The following is a 20,523-nucleotide window of genomic DNA, read 5'->3' on the forward strand; positions in this document are numbered from 1 at the left end:
AGTGTTTCATTTCAAAAACACATTTTGTTTGTTTTGAAAATTTCCCCTGTGGTTTCAGGGTTGTGATAGTTGCACTTGTGCAGTTTTGGAGCAGGTTTGCACTTAATTTTGATGACCGGACTAAGTGAGCACTGCCAAGTCACGTTTGGCTGCTGGAATAATCAGTTGCTGATGTAATCTGGAAGACACACCATGTTTTTCCCTGAGCACATCTTCTGCAGAGTCTATGCTTTTTCTAATTAGATACCATATTTGAGACTTAGCACTAAAGATCATCAAAACAAGCACACACAACAACATTAAAACAACATAATTTACAAGCTACTCTTCCTTAAAGATGGATGTGTACATTTACAAGCTGCTAGTCTCTGAGCCTGTGTTCAATAGATTGATGCTGTTATGTAATTAGCCTAACTTAAAGGAGTTCCTGTGGTGAGCCATCCAACTGCTCTCTCTCTCTCTCTCGTGCTGTGAGTCGTTAAGCTTTTTTCCACCATTAATTAAGCAGCAGCGACTTCTCTCTTCCTCTGCCAAGGGAGCCCAGATGAGAGTCTCTTCCAAAGCTTGAGAAACAGAACAAGCAAGGAGGAGAAAACCAGGCTAAGACGGCTGAAACCAGAGCAGAGCATCAGTGTTTCCACAGGCCCGGGCCGCACTCATAAAGTATCTCAGAATAGTCGTGTTGATATGAGACCAGTTTGCTTCATGAGGAACAGTGATGCTTTTATAGTTCTGCGACCTGGTGTCAACAGTCATCCTCTATCGCCACTCGTTTCCTAGAACACCAGGTTCAAATCTGCGCTGCTACATGTTTTTATTTAGAAATGAACCTGTTCTGTCAGCGAGAACGGTCGCACAGCAGACAAGCAGGTCCCATCTTCACTTAAAGAATGAAAATGAATGTGCTGATTATCTTTTTGGTCAATCCTTTTTTCTACAAAATCCAGAAAATAGTGAAAAATGCTCATTGTCACCTCAGTCTGTGGGAAATGACATCTTCAAGTGTCTCTTTGTGACTGATCAACAGTCCAGAATATTGTGACAAAGAAAACATGTAAATATTTTGTGTGTATTAATACGTATATATATATTTTTTTTTTTCTGTATTGGTATTTACCACAACTCAAAATCTATGAAAAATTACACGTGAAAATAATCAAATTGAAGTTCAACTGTTCTGCATTAGACAAAACTCTGTATGTGACATTAAAATCCGCATTAAATCATTCATTTGGACAACAGAGTACATTATCCTGAAATGAGACCATGGAAATATGAGACCACAGTAATATTGAATCATTGCCAAGAGCTGCTCATATCTGAATCCAGTTTGATGTTTCTTTGAACACGACAAAAATTCTCTCCAATATTCTCGCTGTGGCTCAGGGGGAGTTTGTTTAATTGAGTCTGCAGTAGATTGATAAGTTTGTGAGTTAAAATGCACAAACAGAGCAAATGTATTTACTATGAAGTAGTGGTTTCTAGAGGGGGGGTTCTGTCAGAGACGGAAATAAATGATGGTTCTTGGTTCTCATCAAAGGTTGTTATTTTCATGGCCATGTCTTGGTTGCTGGCTCTGTTATAGGCAGAAGACATCCCGTTCTTAATCCCACCTACAAAGCTCTATTGTTTCTTCAACCAATTAAATAGCTGTTAATCACCACAACACGTGACATATGTGGGCTTCTATTTTGCTTGTATGGCAAAACCATAATTAATATCTTTGGAGGACACTGATTGGATGTATCGTTCTAGACCCCCTAGAGACAGAGGCCCCTTGAAGCTTCTTAGACTAATCTTTAACATCCAGATCTTAACCCCAGCTGTCATTAACCTTAACCCAAACATTGTCAAGTTAACGTTTGAATGTACTACCAACCTATGTCAGAAAATATCAACAATTATAAACAAGCACATAGAATGCCGCAATCAACTAAACCTGACACATTTTGTAATAAAGCCCACTTTACTACCCCCAGTGACTTCCTCTAGCCGCTGCTGTGATACAGCCATAATAATCCTCCAAATGATGGTTGGCTTATGCACAGAGAGGCTGACGGAGTGGATCGGCCACTGCCAAACACTCACGTCAGCCCTCATTTTTCATCCACTGGCCACAGTGGCTGCTGGATTAAAAAAGATCACATTTGTACCAGCTAAATGGATTTGGGGATAAAGATGGATGGGAAAAGTAAATTCCCTCAGTGATATGGGCAGTTTTAGTCATGGAAGAGCTTCAGTTTAGGTCTTACGACAAATTGGTCCGGTCAGTGTGTTCATCTGAGCGACTCCAGAAGATCAGCTGAATTTATGAGAGATTAAAGATGCTTAAACTTGAAATCATTGTCATAAGTAGCAGGTTCATGTAGCCTGAGAAGTTGAGCAGGTGTAGGTATGTTAATGAGCTTTCTTCTATTATAATGTCATTTAGCTTTGGTCTGACTAACTAGTTTGCTTATACCAGCAATACAAGCAGAGAAGCCAGCAGGAAACACCAGCTCAGGTCTTTATAGGTCCGTGGGTGACATGTGGTTTGACGCTGAGTCGCAGGCCTGAGACTGAGGTCACGTGTCAAACAGGGGCGGAAATATAAGCAAAGATTCTTTGAATGTTTAACCAGTTAATGCGTCCCGCTGTCCTTGCCATGCACTTCTGCACCTCTGTCCAGGAAACATTCGCTGTAATGTGGTGAATTATTGTGGTGGAGGGGTGAAAGCTCTGGTCACACTGAGGTTCTCACAAATCACATGTGGATTGAAAAACATTGCAGCATTTTGCGGCACTGTCACTGTCAAGGTTTGATGTTTCATTCCTTCTAAGGTGACATATACATTTATTTACTGAAACAAACAATTGACATTTAACTCTTAACTAAATGTCTTTGGTTTTGGACGGTTTGTCAGACATGTGAGTATGTCAACTTGGGCTTTGGAAACTTTTTTAAAACTATTTTCTGACATTTTATAGACGTGAACAAACATTTGATTATGTCAGTATTTGTTTGTTTCAGCCCTAATAATGATCTATGTTCAAAGGCTATTGTACCTTGAACCTGGCAAAGTGTGTGCTGCATTTTTCCTCATTAGTCTTACACACAACAGTTGGACAGTTGACGGGGAGGAGACAGGCAGGAGAGACAGGTGTGACATTCATCACAAGTGCCTGGCTAGGATCGAACCGTGGACATTGCAGTCATGTTACATGCCATGGTGTTCCACGTTATTGCAAGTTTTAAGTAGGTAATCAGTACGCAAGGTAACCAGTCTGTCATCCCCACCGTTCTGCATTCAACATTAAGTCAGGCCAGGTCATCTGAGTGAGAGGTCTGTCTACTCAAGTGGTCACCTGACCAGGTATCCTCAGTAAAATACAGACCAAATAAAGTTTAGTTTTCTTTTGTTTGGCATTGAAAGTTGAATATCTTTAGATTGGTATTGGTAATTTAAAGATGTCTCCTTCAGCTCCTGGCATCATTAGCTGCTGCCCTGTTAATTAACGTGTTAATTAACGTGTTAATTGATCAAAAAGTTAAAGGGTCTCGTTGAAAATTGGGATAGATGATGATCGGTTTACTGATTAACAGGATTAACTTATCAATTAGAGACTATTACTCATGGTTTGATTTGTGAGCTCAAAGACTGGCAGCATCCCGCCACAGGCTGCTCTTTGTGCGGATGTATGGACATGGCTCTCTGTGTGTGTGTGTGTGTGTGTGTGTGTGTGTGTGTGTGTGTGTGTGTGTGTGTGTGTGTGTGTGCGCGCGCGCGCATGTATGTGTGTGTGCGCGCGCGCGCATGTATGTGTGTGTGTGTGGGGGGGTGGTAACATTTCTGCTCCAGGGTTCTTCCCAGCTGATGCGAATGAAGGGTAGTTTCTGGGTTATTCTAGGCCACACATACACACACACACCCACACACACACACACACACACAGTCTCTCACACTCTGTAAGTACAGTTACACACACTTTCACATACACAGCAGCGGTAGAGTCTCTCTCTCTCTCTCTCCCTCACATTCATTCTCAGTCGCCTTGCTCCAAGCCGGTTAGCTGTGCTCTCTCTCTCTGTGTCTCTGTAGAGGGATTACTGTGTCCTGTGTGATTATCTGTCTATTAATAGCTTCCTTTAAGGCCGTACACATGCTCCTATAGTGGCAGAGCTGCAGGAGCCCGGGGCCTGGGCTCCTGCAACACAAGCCGACCCCGGATCCTGCAGCCAGTAATTACTGTAATGAACTACAGCGTACTGTACACTACTGTACTGAGAGGAGGATACACGAGGACCCACACACACACACACACACACACACACACACACACACACACACACACACACACACACACACACAGTGCGCCTCCGTAGCCACAACACAGAGATTCAGAAAGCAGCTCTTCTCAGGCGGTTGAACTCTGACCTCTCTGCATCCTGAAAAATGGCGCAGCCCGCCCACACACCCAGCCGATATACACTACATGTACATTTTGATACTAATTCTTCTTCTAATTCTTACTTTTTACTCATATTCTAGTTATAATACTTTATTACACACTGGCCTCTTTAGTGCAGCCTTAAGAATATGTCACCCTGCATTTCACTCCACAGGGTGTTTGGCCGTTGAATCTTGAAAGTACACACACACACCTTTTTATATCCACATTTCACAATGCGTTCATGCATATTAGGGGCGTGCCATAGTGCAACGCAGGCTGGGAAAGAGTGATTGTTTCAATGCCATATCGCCCACCCCTTGTGCAGGATTGTAGGATTGTCCACACACATACTGAGGCCTTAAACCCGAAGAACACCTTGCTCTTTAGCTCCTAGATGTTCCTCTATGTTCATCAGCTGCTCTCTAGCTGTGTCTGTCTGCTGTTTGGTGCTGAGCAGGTTGTGGACAGTGGCTTTATCAGAGCTTTTTTAGCTGAAAACAGAATTTGTGTTTGCATTCTGATAATTTACATGAAGTTACTTCTTTCTGATGCTCTCATCCAGGCAACTTAAAAAGAGTGAGCATGTAGACTGTGCAGCTACTTTAACTTTCTGGTTAGAAAGTTTTATTCGGATCAGTGTGTGATCATATCACATGCATGGCCTTGTTTCATCGTAAACACTGAGGCACCATCGACCTCAGACTGAAAGTAATTCTCCCTCATGTTTTAAATTCTTCACTTTGAAATGAATTTTTAATAAAAGTCAAGAGTTGAAGTTGAATTTTTCTGATAAATGACTGGGTATTATGGGGGGAGTGTTTGTGGAGCGGGGATTAAAGCCTGCACAGCCAGTCAAGACTCCTGCCAGTCAATCGGGGTTTGGGTTTGTTTGTGACTGGCCTGGTTGGACGCTGCCTCAATGAGCTGAGCTGAAGCAGGGGGCCAGCGGGTCGTGAGTAACTAGTGGCATTTGGATCAAAACATGTTCAGTATAATCACTTTAAATGCACTTGATGAGATCTGCACAGGGTTGTTTCCCAGGACAGGAAACTGCACTTTGAATGTTCAGAGCTTCAGGAAGAGGATTTAATTCTGCCTTTCATTCTGACCTGCTGAATTGATTTTTGATCTAGAACAAAAACACTGACTAATACTGGGCCCTTATGCGTCTGAAAGTTGAAGGAAAAATATGTATTTTAATCATGATGTGGACTTAACTTCATCAGTATGCCTCTATCCTCTCTCATGTGATTTTGCTAAGATTTCTTGATTTGATAAAATCCAAAATTAACCTTTATGAAATCTTAAGGGCTCCAACTGATTATTTTCATCATCCATTAAACTGATTATTGTTTTTGATTATTCAATTGATCGTTTTGTGTAAAATTGCTAGGAAAATAGTAACTGTTTTGTTTTGTCTGACCAACAGTCAAAAGATATTCAGTTTACTCTCATTGATGACGATGTAACTCAGTGAGACCTCCCTGTCTTAATGGTTTGAAAATGTTAACATCAAAGCAATAAGTAACAACTATATCAATTAATCAATCGGTCAATAAAATGTTAGAAAATTTTGAAAAAACATTTTTTATTACGATTATTAGTCACTGTTTCCTAATGGCTCTGAACAGCTGCATGTGATGATGATGTGAAAAAGTCATTTCATTGTTACTGGAAAAGTTTCTCACTAATTTATATGCAGTTTGTGACTCAACATGAAGTGCAGCAGAATTCAAAATGACAAACGAGCACTTTGAAGTGTAATTTTCGGAGCATACTCGCACTTCAGACACACACACACACACACACACTGCTACTGGTGTGCTGCCTTCGGAGCAGCAGCTTATCTCTTACATAATAATGGCCCGGTCCTGCTGGGACGGGAACATCAGGTCTGAGTTGTGGCGATCAGGGAAGAGCATCGAGCGTCTCCCTGCAGATCTGAACTCTGCACGACCCTCCGCCTTGTCTGTCACTATGGAATCAGAATAAAGACACCTGCCGCCCTGTTCTGCCTGTACGTCCGTATGGTTTGTGACAGCTCAGCCCCCGTCAGAGACACTCACCGCTAGATAATGAGGCTGTCACACTCATCCTCCCTGTAACAGAGCAGGCTTACAGGGAGGGTGAGTGAGTGAAGAGCTAATGCAGAGCAGGAAACTGCAGTAGAAGCATCCTTTGTTTTCTGTGACAAACATTATTGTTAAAATCCGTCTATAAATACCTTTTTCAGATCTATAAAACTTACTCATGCTTGCACTAAATCGGCAGTTCTAGGAGTTATAATGTGAAAGAGGTGGTATCATTTGATTGAGGCTCTCTCAGGTTATACTATTTCTAACAAAGAGGCACTTTACTGCTGCTGAAAGAGTTAAACATCACTTCATGTGTGTCGGGAAAAAGAATAGTCAGAAACAGAACAGAAAATCTAAAGTAAAAATGTCAAATTGCTCCTTAGTAAAAAGTTTAAACAGATATTGTTCTGTAATTAGGAAAAAGCCTTTTACTTCATTTCTTTAGTTTGTCAAAAAGTAAAGCACAACAAACAAACAAATCAAGTTTCGTTTGATAGTTTACAGGAAACATGTGGAGGGTGGAAAAGTCCCAGCTCGATCAAACCAGTGACATCACAGTTACTGACAGTCTGTCCGACCAGGACGCCCCATGTCTCCATTTTTCCCTCCACTGTCTTTATTCTAAATCTTTGATGTTGTGGAGTTTGGTGTTCCAGCTCTCTGGCTTCTGTGGGAATCTGTACTAACTTAACTTTTCTCTGCATCTTTCTCTCCCTCTGTGTTTGTGTGCGTTTGATTCGTGTGCCCAGACGTGCCAGCGCCGGAGCAGCCGGAGCTGTTCCTGAAGAAGCTGCAGCAGTGCTGTACTGTCTTTGACTTCATGGACACGCTGTCGGACCTCAAGATGAAGGAGTACAAGCGCTCCACGCTCAACGAGCTGGTGGACTATGTGACCGTCAGCCGGGGCTACCTGACAGAACAGGCCTACCCCGAGGTCGTCAAAATGGTGAGGGGGGGCACATGCACTCATTCTACAAACCCACTGGACTCATACACTCTGGACGATAGAAAGGATCCAAGGCCGGGTTATGTTTAAGATGTTTGAAGCTTGTGTTACACCCTAGTTACAGTCCAGGCATAAAAAACATTCCTAAATCGAGTGTTTCCCCTTTTAACATAAGGGAGTGTCAACTGAAAGCCACCCATCACATGTTTAAGACCTTTTTGAGTTAGAAGTTTAGGCTTTACACTTCACAAGTTGTCTAATTTGAATAAATCTTTTAGAGGTAAAAATGCATCTATGTAAACTGAAAATCTTCCAGCGTGAGCAAAAACTTTGCCGAGGTTTTATGACTCTGTGTAGCGGCGAGAGAGAAAGTAGAAGAAAGTAACAGAAAGACGAGGAGCTGATGGAGAGGCACAGCTCAGGTCTCAACAGTCGGTGTGTTGTCGGCTTGTAGAGAATGAATATGTACAACACAAACACATTCAAGCAGTTAAATTTGTATTTGAACAGTCAGGCAAAAAAACTCAGCGCTGGATGTGAACGCTGCGGAGCCCCTGAACTCCTGAAAGCAAATATTTTTACAACTTGTATAAACAAGTTATAATTGTGGACGCTCAAGATTCTCATCTTTTGGGACTTTGAAGCTCAACCTCAGGCTGCCGTCATCAGCGCCACACGCACACACACAGACACACACACGCAATTCTTACCTGAATTTGGTCATAAGTTGATCATGAGTTGTTTTCATGCACACAAACATTTACAGCCACACACACACACACACACACACACACACACACACACACACACAAGCACACTCATTTGTTCTAAGTGTCCTTTGTGTTGTCTTCCAGGTGTCTCACAACATATTCCGGACCCTTCCGCCCAGTGACAGTAATGAGTTTGACCCCGAGGAGGACGAGCCCACGCTCGAGGCCTCCTGGCCACACTTACAGGTAAACACAGCCGAATAAGTGCGTGTGTGTATGTGAGTGTGTGGATTCATTCATTAACATGTTGAATCTAGTTTAAGAGGTACACAAACGCAAATGTAAAAATGACAGCTTTGAGATGTAACGATTACTCCCCCTCCTCTCCCCCCGGTGATAATATCGTATTGCCATATCTGGGCTGGACTGTATCGAGATATAACCTGTTGGATATCGCCCAAGTCTAATGGCAACCCTGCTGTGACACTCACAGTGAGGTGCAGACCAGTATGAGCTTCATTGCAGATCAATCAAAATTAAGCCATTAATCATTTGATGAACAGAAAAATAATCAGCAGCTCTTTTTATAATCAATTAATTGTTTCAGCAATTTTTTGAGCAAATACAGTAAAAATGTCACAGTCTCTAGTTCCTCTTTTCTGTTTTATATCATTTAAAATTTCTAAGAAATAAGACATTTGAGAAGTTGAAATTAGCATTTACTCAGAAATGAAATTAGCATTAATCAGAAATGAAAATAATCGTTTGTATCAGCCCGAGTTGTGAAATGTTTTGAACCATATTGCGACGACAGAATTCTATGATGCTGCAGAGTCACTGTGTCTGTTGTTCATCAAGAAATAACTCTACCATGTAACTCCCACGGAAACCACCGGTTGCCGTTTTGACATTTCGGTTTGTGTATGTGTTAAACAAACAAGACACAGCATGTTAATTAATGAGCTCTAGAGGTGTGTGGAGCCAGGCTAGATGTTTCCCCTCTCGCTTCCAATCTTAATGCTAAGCTAGGCATCAGAATGGTACTGGTTTCTTTCATCTCTCTCAGAAAGAGAATCATTTGTAAAATGTTATACCTGTGCCTTGAAGAAGCATCAGTACCATTGGTGCCGTTGTATTTGGCTCCCGGTAGTTGGGTGGGTTCTGTTTTGTTTTGGTCCAGTTTTGGGTCCAGGTCTAGAGCCAGGCTCTCTGGTCTCTCACCTCCCCTCCTCCTTCTCTGTGTGCCTGCTGCCCAGGACTCCTTTAGAAATGAGATGCAAATCTCAAGGAGAAGCTTCCTGGTAAAACCTTTTTTTTTCTTTTTGTCGTTTCATTCGCACAATTTTTCCAAAGTCATAAACAATATTTTTTACCCCCCCCCCCCCCCCCCCACACACACACACACACACACACACGCCCCCTAGTCAAACTCCCTCATCACCCACATTCAATCCTGACATTTTCCTTTACCTAGCTGTTTTCACTCTACTCTGCTCCTTTTGTGACCTTTGACCACTTTGACCTTTCCTTTTAATCCAGTCCAGTCCCAGTGTGTACGGGGTTCGTTTAAAGGCTCTCATTTCTAAGAGGAACCTGTCAGTCTAAGATTTTTCTTCTGTTTATTGATCAGCTTGTTGTTGTACAGCAGGAATACTGGCTCCAGTTTGTGTATAAAGTCAATCATAGTTTTTACTAAGTGAATATAAAACACACACGTGTCAAACTGTGACCAGTCTCACTGTACAACATCCAGCCGATCAAAGGAAATTCAGCAGAAATTTGAAGTTTTTTGTTGTTTTAACGTCAACAACTCTCTCTGTCATCCGTCCTCCGTCCGTTCCCCATCCACCCTCTCTTCTTCTTCTACTCTGTCCAGTTGGTATACGAGTTCTTCATCCGGTTCTTGGAGAGTCAGGAATTCCAGCCCAGCATTGCCAAAAAGTACATAGACCAGAAGTTTGTCCTACAGGTGAGTCGCTGAGTCAGTCTGCAGGTAACAGGTCATCTTCAAATATATAATAATCAGAATAATCGATCAATTAGTTATATTTTTAAAGGGAAAATGTTAAATATTTGTTGTTGCTAGCTTCTCAGATGTGAGGATTTGATGCTTTTCTTTGTCACACATGACAGTAAAGTGAATATCTTTGGATTTTGGACGGTTGATCAGACAAAACAAGACATTTGAAGATGTCACCTTGGTCTGTTGGAAATTATGATTGGCATTTAATAAACAAAACGATTGCAGTTACTGTATATTCTTTCTTCTGTTTTTCTTTGATTGTACTGAACTGTCTGTGTTTTTCTGTTGCACCAAATTCACCTTCCCCTGTCCCTGATCTCTGTCTGTATTTCTTCTGTCTGTATTTACAGCTCTTGGAGTTGTTTGACAGCGAGGATCCTCGGGAGAGAGACTACCTGAAGACAGTCTTGCATAGAATCTACGGCAAATTCCTGGGGCTGAGGGCTTTTATACGAAAACAGATCAATAATATTTTTCTACGGTGAGTACACATGTACTTCTCAAATGTCAGAAGACACTTCACTTCACCGTGCAGATGACATGATTGCTTGTAGCATGTTACAGCTGGCGAGGTCGAAACAGGTGACACTTTTCACTCACCTGTTGAAGGGACACGACAAGTTTGATCTGGATGAAGAGTCCATGTAGACAATTGACAAATGACAAATTAAAAACAGTTTACAGGACCTTTCCATGGATATGCTTTGACATGCAAGACTTTAGTTACATCTTATTTATCATTTGCAAAATGGAGCTGATACTATTATTATATTTTTATCTTTCCCTTATATTTTCTGCACCACTAAGACAAAAAAATAGTTTTTATATATAGTTGATCTGATACGAGAATAATCTCCTCATCAACTTAAAATGAACTCAGTTACAGTGGTCGTGGTTTATTAAACAGTTTTCATCATTACGAAGTGATGCATTTATGGCTGAGTTCTTCGAAACGTTTATTTCATTTTGTGCGTCTCTAGCCTTTACGTTAATCTGACAACATTTAATTCAGTTTCACACCGTGTTTGAGTGTCGTGGAAAAGTTACAGGTTCAACCCAGTAAGACTGTCAATGTGACGCATCATCGGGTTGAGAAATCTTGTTTCCATCTTCAAATTCCAACCTGACCTCGTGTCCCTTGATGAATAATTTCCTGGTGATTTTCTTTTCGTTGTTTTACCCACCGTTTATAGTTTCCAATCAGTATGTTCATTTACAGATCATCTGCTTTCACCAGCTTTGTTCATTTGTTCAGTTGTTGAACTTTTTTCTCGTCTGCTGTCTTGTGTCTCCTCCTGTCTCTGCCTCCCTCTCTGTCCGCTCTGCAGTTTTGTTTATGAGACGGAGCACTTCAACGGGGTGGCTGAGTTGCTGGAGATCCTGGGGAGGTATGTGCAGGCCTCCGACACACACACACACACACACACACACACACACACACACACACACACACATACATTTACATTCTGCTCTGTTAGCTGAAGCTTTTAGCAGGAGCCACACTGACCTGAGAGCAACAGCAGAACTGAACCAAACCCTGGTATCTCCATGTTTTAGTTTAGTCCTAACGACATGAGGATGTTTTTATCTTGTATTTCATCAGCCTGTCTTATGGAGATAGAGATCTCCCCCAGAGAGACTTGAGAGTGATAGAGAGCGATAAGAAATGTTAAAAACTGGAGCTGAGTGATTTGGCTCCATAACAACAGGATTTTCACAGAGTGGAGATGTGAGGTTCAGGTTAAGTCGGGAGCAGAGTTTGACTCGTAGATAAGAAATAAATTAATCCTCTCCACTCAACAGTGTTGTTAATCCATTTAAAAAAAAAAAAAGAAAAGAGGTGTGATTTACACAGACAGTTTATCAGCTTTGTGTCAGGAGCTGCATGGTGTCGTTTGCACACGAGCCGAGGGCGATTTTCTCACTTATTGTAGTTGTTGCTTATATTTTTGATTAAAAAATAAATGAAACATGTCTGAAATATATCTGCATAATCCCTTTAGAGCTGTGTCTGTGCTCCTGAGTATTAAATATCAAGTGAAGCCAGACTTAGATTTGACTCTTCCTAATTCCTGGTTTCACAAGTTATTTTTAGAGACCTTAAACTCCATAAACAGGTTCATAATGAAGCTGAAACAGTTGGTCATTAATCTACATTATTTGATCAGCAGATGGAAATTAACCAGTGACAATTTAGATCTGCAGTTTTTCTGTTCATGATAGATTTATTTACTTATTTCTTCGCACACAGGAGGTGAAACGTTTTACATTCCCAGCAGAAGTAAAGGAGGTAGTGATGAATAGAAAATGAAAAGTTACGATTAAAAAAGTTCATCCAAAAACTTTGACGCTTTTGATGGATTTTTCATTTCGTAAAGGTCCCATATTGTATGAAGGTAGATGTCCATGTCTTTTTTGATTATAAAGCAGGTCTAAGTTTGTATATTAATGCTGTGAAAGTATCAAAGCGAAGGGAGGCTCAGAGCCTCCTCTCTTCTGATTGGCTCACCGACCTTTCGTTACTAGAGCTCTAGAGAGAAGCCTGAGAGAGGAGATGTAAAAACTACATTGAGATGGTTTTTGGTTTTTAAAACCACAAATATCTTCTTATGGATCAACACCAGAAAACATACAAATGTAATAAAATTGTAAAATATGGGACCTTTATATTGGAATACCTGCATTTTGCAACTGCTGGTTAAACCAAACACAAGTTTAGGACAGTGGTTTCTCAACCTTCGGGTCTGGGCCTCCCTAAGGGGCCACGATGTGAATAACGTAGTGAAGTTACAGCGCTAAACCTAAAAAACAGAAGGAAACTTGAGACACACAGCTTTCAGTCAAGGAGTTAAAGGAAGAAACTAAACAACCAATAAATTTAACATAATTTTTCATACACACGAGAGACTCTACACAAAAATCCTCGCACAAGTAGAAAACAATACGAAGACTATTTGTGTAAGAAAATGTTGAAATGATGCTTTCATTCATTAGCCCAAAAATGATTGGGTTCAGTTTGTTTTTGCAGTTTGTTCTTCCAGCAGAAGCTCTGATGAAAACTTGAATCAGAATGTAAACAAACCCAGTGCATGACTGCAGCTTTAAAGGCGCGTCACGTCTGCTCTCTGCAGGCCCCAAGTTTAGAACATCACTTACATCTCTTTATTTCTCCTACAGGCTCCATTGCCCATACACACAGACTTTCTTTTTGTCTGCTGCTCATTGATCTACCATTTGCTTTCAGACAGTCGCAATGAAACCCTTTTATGTGTTCATGTTTAATTTATGTTTATATTTTCTCTGTTTTCTCTTCTCTCTCTCTCTCTCTCTCTCTCTCTCCTCCAGTATAATCAATGGTTTCGCTCTGCCACTGAAAGCAGAGCATAAACAGTTTCTGGTCAAAGTGTTGATCCCCCTCCACACTGTCAGGAGTCTGTCCCTCTTCCACGCACAGGTAATAGTTCTGTGTGTGTGTTTGTGTATAAACTTTATTCTAGGTAACTATCCTAGTATTTAAAAAATATTCCATTAACTTCTTAATGTTTTAATTTAATTTTTTGACACTTTTGAGACTACGTAGGATTCCACAGTTATAAATGCAGAGTTGGTGTAAAACTTTAAACCTGCACAATCTTTTAAAGTCATTCAGTTGTGTGTGTACATATATGTGTCAAAGTGTCATGCCTCATTAAACGTGTAATTTCGCAATTATAAAAGAAACCTGAAATAAGGAGCTGTGGCGTTTGACTTTCTGTTCAGCCAGTAAATGTAAAATCGCATGCAGGAGTCACCGTGATGTTTTATGGTGTATATAAGAATGAAACTATTTAAACCATTGCAAGTTAAAATTGATGAAATTTTTTTTTAACAAAGCACTTATAGTTTATCATCCATTTATAGTCCAGCTCTGTTCGTTCTGAGCTGCTGTGTACTAACTTGTTTTTTGTTTTTTTAATTAACAAAGACCAGTGTTGAAAACTTGCAGGTCACTTCAGCAGCTTCACATTTCTAGCCGAAGCTCTAATATCAATCAGTTATCAAACCTGTCAGATCATCTGCTGCTCAGCTCACACGTTCAGGTTGGAGCCACAGGGCTCAACATTAATTAGCTTCATTCTTTATATAAAACTTGGTGAAAGCTACTTAATGAGACTTGATGAGTGGATTGAATACGGGATTTAAAATCAGTAGAATGCCGTCAAACCCAAGATTTTGTTTTAAGCTAAGCTAAAGGGCTAAAACATGTCACAGTAACATCCGTTCTAACCTGTGGTTTCTTCTCTCCCTGCAGTTGGCGTATTGCATTGTACAGTTCCTAGAGAAAGACCCAACATTAACAGAACCAGTGAGTATCAGTGCACTGCCTGTCTCTTACGTAAATGTTGATAATGTTGCTGTTTGACGTCCCATTGAATCACATTCACTTGAGAGTGCAGGTTCATTTTACGACCATGGAAACAGCAGTTTGCCCAAAAAAACAAAAAACAGCATCTTGTCATTAACTTTTTCTGAGGATATCAGTCGCTCAGTCGTCCCAGTGACCACTGACACTCAGCCATCTGTGTTTGAAAGCTTTGGGAAAAGCTATTAAGTCAACACTGAGTTTTCAGTCAAACCACAGGGACTGTGTTCAAATCCTTATTGCAGTAGAAATGTCTTCTTCCAGTGTTTTCGCTCCTGTTTGTCATGCAGACTTTAACTCACCAGCTTCACTGATGTAAACAAATAATAAATGGCTCTTATCTTCATCCTCAGGTCATCAGAGGCTTACTGAAGTTCTGGCCAAAAACCTGCAGTCAAAAAGAGGTGAGGCTGTCGTTTCTTCATGTGTGCGTGTGTGTGTAAACTGTGTGTGTGTGTGTGTCTCTGTGTGTATTAACATTTTCCTCCCGTCCTGCACCCAAGGTGATGTTTCTAGGGGAGCTGGAGGAGATCCTGGACGTCATTGAACCCACACAGTTCGTCAAGATCCAGGAGCCGCTCTTCAAACAGATCTCCAGATGTGTCTCCAGCCCACATTTCCAGGTCAGCGAAAGCCCCAGTCTTTAAACAGTGTGATTTAACTCTGAGGGGGTGATGAAACAAGCGTCTACAGAATGTGTTTAACTCTTTAAAACACAGATAGAACAAAGAACAAATGATTCTGGGGTTTTCTGGTCGTCACTTCCTCTGTGTCGGTGTTCCCCCAGGTTGCAGAGCGAGCCCTGTACTACTGGAACAACGAGTACATCATGAGTCTGATCGAGGAGAACTCCAGCGTCATCCTGCCCATCATGTTCGCCAGCCTCTACAGGATTTCCAAAGAGCACTGGAATCCGTGAGTGGTTTTAAAATTACTCGGCAGCAGCTCAGCGTGATGGCGTTTTTACAGATATTCAAAAAAAAAAAAATCCAGACATTGTGTTACGTTTATATTCTGGCTGATCATTTATCAGCAGCTCCTCAGGTTTTTCCCCTCTTCCTGCTGGGTGTTACCGACAGAGGCCGTCCTCACCACATGATGACCCAGTTTACTGTAAACTGCACTGAAAACAGAACGTTGTAGTTCATGGGATTAAACAGTAGCAGGTGAAAATTAGTCAGAGCCCCTTGAAATCTGGGTTTGTAATCTTAAATATCTTTCTCTTACACATACCAGAGTTAAAGTTTTAGTAATTATTATTTATGAGAATCAGGAATCGAACTTAAGCAGCGACAGAGAGGGGGGAATAGAAAGTGGTAACGTGGGGACCCATCACTCATAATCAGAAACTGTTCAAGGCCTTTAAAGCTGATCTTAGAAACACTTGTGCAGTTTGTCTGTCAGTGTAATAAAGGTTATGAACGTGGTGATTGATAGAAACAATCATTTAAATACATCAGCTGTGATCTGTGAGCTGCACGTCTGGAAAGTTTGGGGGAAAAAACATGGGAAATTAACTTGATGCTTTTGACAATCACAGTTCAGTCTCTTGTCGGAGGTTCTGGCTGAAGCCGCTTGTGTGTGATGATTTATTGCGAGCAGCCAAGATGAATTCACCCTGAGTCATGAGTGTGTCTGGGATATTCTCCAGGTTTAATGTGACAAATGTGACAAAAGACCAATCATCTTCTATTCCCCAAATCTTCCTTGTTTATTTAGCGATATCTTGCCAAAGTGGAGAAAAAAAAAAACTGCCTCCAGCATTCGTTCTGTCCCTGATGAGTCACAAAGTATCGTCATCTACAGTTTTCAGTTTTCGGTATCTTTAATCTGATCTATATTGACCAAATTTTCCATTTGATGAATGTCTTTACTGAAGTCGTTTCTGACCTGAAGATATTTGAGGGAATCTTTTATGTATTCAAATGTTTTTTTAAAAACTCAAATCTTTCAGTAAATGTTTATTGTTGCACTCTGTTAATTTCCTGGCTGTTGTAAGGTCACAGACGTCGTCAGTTCTGTTTTGTAATAAACTGTCACTGACACCTTCAGAATAAAACGTGTCTTGAAACGGAAATGAAACTAAAATCTAAAAAATATATAATCCGTCATAAATCTTTATTGCAACTTTCCCATCAAACATCAAATGTTTCTTTAATGTGTAATATTTCAAATACTTGTCCACATGTCACAGACTCAGCGACTTGTAATGATAAGAATTTACAGAAGCTGTAAAAGAAGAAGTTGTGTTATCAGCTGTGAATTGTGATGTCACTCTGCCCCCCCCCCCCCCCCTCCCAGGGCGATCGTGGCGCTGGTGTACAACGTCCTGAAGGCCTTCATGGAGATGAACAGTACTTTATTCGATGAACTCACAGCAACTTACAAGTCGGACCGCCAGCGGTAAGAAGCTGTCCACATCCCCATCTTCATCATCATCATCATCACCATCACCACCATCACCACCATCATCATCATCACTGAGCGAGCATTTACAAATAATGTGATTGTTTATGATCTCTGCAGACAGAAAACACACACTCTCTGCTACTGTCATCACACTGTACTAGTATCAGGATTAATGGCAACATGACTAGTTGAAACTGTCTGTGGATTAAATGAAGAGAACCTCTGGATCACATCACCCCACCGCCCCACCCAGTCCTGATTCTGTTACCAGATCATGTTACTGGCCGACACAGAGCAGTGATGAGACACTGGTGCTCTTTTCTTTTTCTTTATCAGTTTAGAATCTGCAAATCTTGTTGTGTGGAACCGACTCTCATCATTCTTGCTTCTGTAAGATGAAATGAGATCTGAGCTTCTCATCGCTCTTTAACTGTTTACGGCACAGAGTTGGTCGACCCCTAAACGCATATTGGATGGATTTCCATGAAGTTGAATGGATCCCAGGTGGTGATCCTGCAACTTTTCTTTAGGCTCAGGTCAAAGTGATCATTCATTTAATTTATAAAACTAACAATGTTCCCATCAGCAGTTTGTACAGCTGTCGCCTTGTGCCATTAGGTCCTGTAGCTCTGTAGGAAGACGACACCTACATTCAGTCTGAAGCAGTCAATAAAACCTCATCATCATCATCATCATCATTATCCTCATCCTCGTGTTGTTTGTGTGTTGCAGTGAGAAGAAGAAGGAGAAGGAGCGGGAGGAGCTGTGGAAGAAGCTGGAGGACTTGGAGCTGAAGCGGGGCCTTAGGAGCGACGGGATCATCCCAACTTAACGAAGACAGCGCCGCGCTCCCCTCTGCCCCTGCCCATCTCCCTCATCCCCTCCTCCTCCTCCTCCTCCTCCTCTCCTACTCTGACTCCCCTTCCCCCTCCATCCTGACCCCAAATCCCGCCCCCGCCCCCCCCTCCACATCAGCCATGTTTGCCCAGAGCTCCGAAAATCCCTGATAAAGGCCATCGTCTCTGGATCGACACGGAGCGCCCGCTGGTTTCTTAATTGTTTTTTTTTTTTGTTGTTTTTTTTTTGTTGTTTTTTTTTTTCTCCTGTGTTTATGCGACTTACTTTACAGTAGATTCATCACGTCTGTTTTCATTATTTCAACAGCACTGTAAATAATTATTTTTTCTTTTTTTTCCCTTAAACTGATATTATTGCAAACGGAAAAACAAGACAATAATAATAAAAAAAAGAAAGAAAAAAATAGAAAATGAGAAAATGACTTGTGTGGGAGGGGGATTTAAACATCAACAAAAAAAAACTTTGGACTGTAGGACATGAAATGAACTCTTGGAAAACAGAAAACAACAAAAAAAAAAGAGAAGATAGATTGATTTTAACTCTTCATCCCATTCTCCTCCGTCTTCAGTACAGTCCTGTATGTAACTTTTATTTTCCTGGTTCTCCTCTTTGCTTTTCCTCCTGTTGCCTCCATTTTTCTGTTCCCTCCCTCCTTCCTCTCTGATGGTGCATCTGTCATTTCTGCCCCTCTCCCCTGCCCTCCGCCCAAAGGTTCTTAAAGGACCACCCCCCCACCCCCCTCCTCTCTGGCCCTCCTTCCTGTTTTAAACAGGGAAAAAAAAAACTGAACAAAAACACATTTAAAAACAACAACAGGGACTTTCTCGGTACACAAACACACATTTTAAAACCATCTTTCTGAGTGCGTTTACATGTGTGTTCTTACTGCAGTTCGTGGAGTCCAGTTGGTAGGAGGAGGCAAAATTATTGATTAATTATTTCCTCACATTTGTAATTTGTGCATCTGCTCAGTGAACTTTTCTTCCTCTCAGCTGAGTAACTCCTCCCTCAAATTACATAATTAATTCTATCACAATTAAATCTGACGCAAGATGATTGAACAGCTGGAAAATCGGTTAGAAATGTAGTTCACTTTTTTGGACTTTCATCTAATCTTCGCTTCTCTCGAGTGGAAACCACTTCCAGGCCTCTGAAAATGATTCAGAAAAACAATGTTAGAGGAAACTCTAGACAAACATCCATAAAGTCTGTTAATCTGCCTACAAACCATAGAAAGAAAACACTGTTCTAACATAAGATTCTGCCAGGAAATCATCCTGTTTCAATGTTTTCTCCAGTTTAAAAGTAAATCCAGGAGATTGTGTCTGTACATTAATTGTTACTGCTCAAACAGGACCTGCAGAAGGAAATGTGAAACAAAAATAGGGTAAAAACAAAAGGACTGATTCCAAGGCTACGTTGTACATCCCTTTCGCTTCATCCAAGCATGGCGGTAAATGTAGTTCCAACTCTCAGAACATCATTATCCCAAATAACAGCTGGAATGAAATCCATTAATATTTGCTCTTTTTTTTTAACACTAACAGAACTTTTTTTGTTTGTTTGTTTACAGAACTAAACTTCAAAATGTTTTTTATATTTCTGAACTCTGTTCTTTATCCGTTCATGTACATATATTTGGCTTCGGACAAAAAACTGCTTGATTTTTTTTTTTTATTAAAACAAGATGCACCAATGATTAATTCAGCGGGCCGTTTGAACAGGCGGCTCTGAGCTGCATCACCTGGGATACTTTCCATCTTGGAAGAGTTGTTGTGTCCTGTTGTGCCGTTGCTCCAGTGAGCTCACATCCTGCTTATCTCAAATCCTGTTTGCCGTTATTTATTTTTACCTTTTTGTGACCAGTGCTCCTTCCTCTGGTCTCTGCCCTCGCAGGCGTGATGCGGCGATGCATGTAGACGATGAATTATTCGGAAATGCAGAATTGTTGACATGTAAACGCACTCGCTTCACCTCCACCTCCTCCCTCCTCCTTAAAGAAACGGACTACTTTTCATCCCTTTATTATTTCTCTCCTTCCCTCCATCTGTTTTTTCTTTCTCTCTCTCTCGCTCTCTCTCTCTCTCGCTCTCTGACCCCTCCCCTCCCTCTTTATCTACCAACCAACCATACCAGGTCTCCCTGGTATCAGTCTGGCACTGGTACCCTCCGGCCATAACGGGGACTTCAAAATAAAACAAAAAAAAAAGTCTTCAGAGGAGCGCCAAAAATCTTCCTCATGTTGTGAAAAAGACGAGTGCCCCCACCTCACCCCACCTCACCTGGGGGGGCGCCGCGTTGACTTCACAGTATTACAACAACAGTGACAAAAAAAGACAACCCTGTACATTGTTATTGAATGCAGTACACTGATAATCTTGTATCTTGTAGTAATTTAGCCTATGTTTTTTGCTTAGGAAACTGTGGAGAGGAGTATCCAGTATATAAAGAGGTATTATGGAAGAAGACTTCCTGGTATTTATGATAGTGTTTCCCCCCTTTTAGTCTGTTTTTTTTTTTTTTCTTTTCTGTCTCTCACTCCTCCCTCTTCTCTTGGTTTTTATCTCATTTTGGATATTTTGCTGAAGTTTCTTTTGACCATTGGATATATTTTTTTTAGTTGGGGGAGGGTGGGGAGGGGTTTAGGGGTGAGGGTGTGGGCAGGTAGG

At 41.1% G+C, this 20,523-nt stretch overlaps 1 protein-coding gene across 6 annotated transcripts in view; it reads left to right on the forward strand.

Annotated features, from left to right (window-relative positions):
• ppp2r5eb (protein phosphatase 2, regulatory subunit B', epsilon isoform b) overlaps window positions 1–20,320 on the forward strand; it is a 48,407-nt gene extending 28,087 nt beyond the window's left edge. For all 6 annotated transcript variants that reach the window (XM_023405298.2, XM_023405299.2, XM_023405300.2 and 3 more), the window contains 12 exons: window positions 7,256–7,452; window positions 8,307–8,408; window positions 10,039–10,131; window positions 10,536–10,666; window positions 11,514–11,573; window positions 13,531–13,639; window positions 14,477–14,530; window positions 14,941–14,991; window positions 15,091–15,210; window positions 15,375–15,502; window positions 16,889–16,990; window positions 17,729–20,320. In XM_023405298.2, the coding sequence (XP_023261066.1) occupies window positions 7,256–7,452; window positions 8,307–8,408; window positions 10,039–10,131; window positions 10,536–10,666; window positions 11,514–11,573; window positions 13,531–13,639; window positions 14,477–14,530; window positions 14,941–14,991; window positions 15,091–15,210; window positions 15,375–15,502; window positions 16,889–16,990; window positions 17,729–17,828 (1,247 nt within the window). In that variant the 3' untranslated portion in view covers window positions 17,829–20,320. The remainder of the gene's footprint in view (window positions 1–7,255; window positions 7,453–8,306; window positions 8,409–10,038; window positions 10,132–10,535; window positions 10,667–11,513; window positions 11,574–13,530; window positions 13,640–14,476; window positions 14,531–14,940; window positions 14,992–15,090; window positions 15,211–15,374; window positions 15,503–16,888; window positions 16,991–17,728) is intronic.
• The last annotated feature ends 203 nt before the right edge of the window (window positions 20,321–20,523 follow it).

The sequence above is a fragment of the Seriola lalandi genome, unplaced genomic scaffold (genome assembly GCF_002814215.2).
Source record: "Seriola lalandi dorsalis isolate HSWRI2012SDOR001 ecotype SW California unplaced genomic scaffold, Sedor1 jcf7180002054271, whole genome shotgun sequence".
In the NCBI taxonomy this organism is placed as follows: domain Eukaryota; kingdom Metazoa; phylum Chordata; class Actinopteri; order Carangiformes; family Carangidae; genus Seriola; species Seriola lalandi.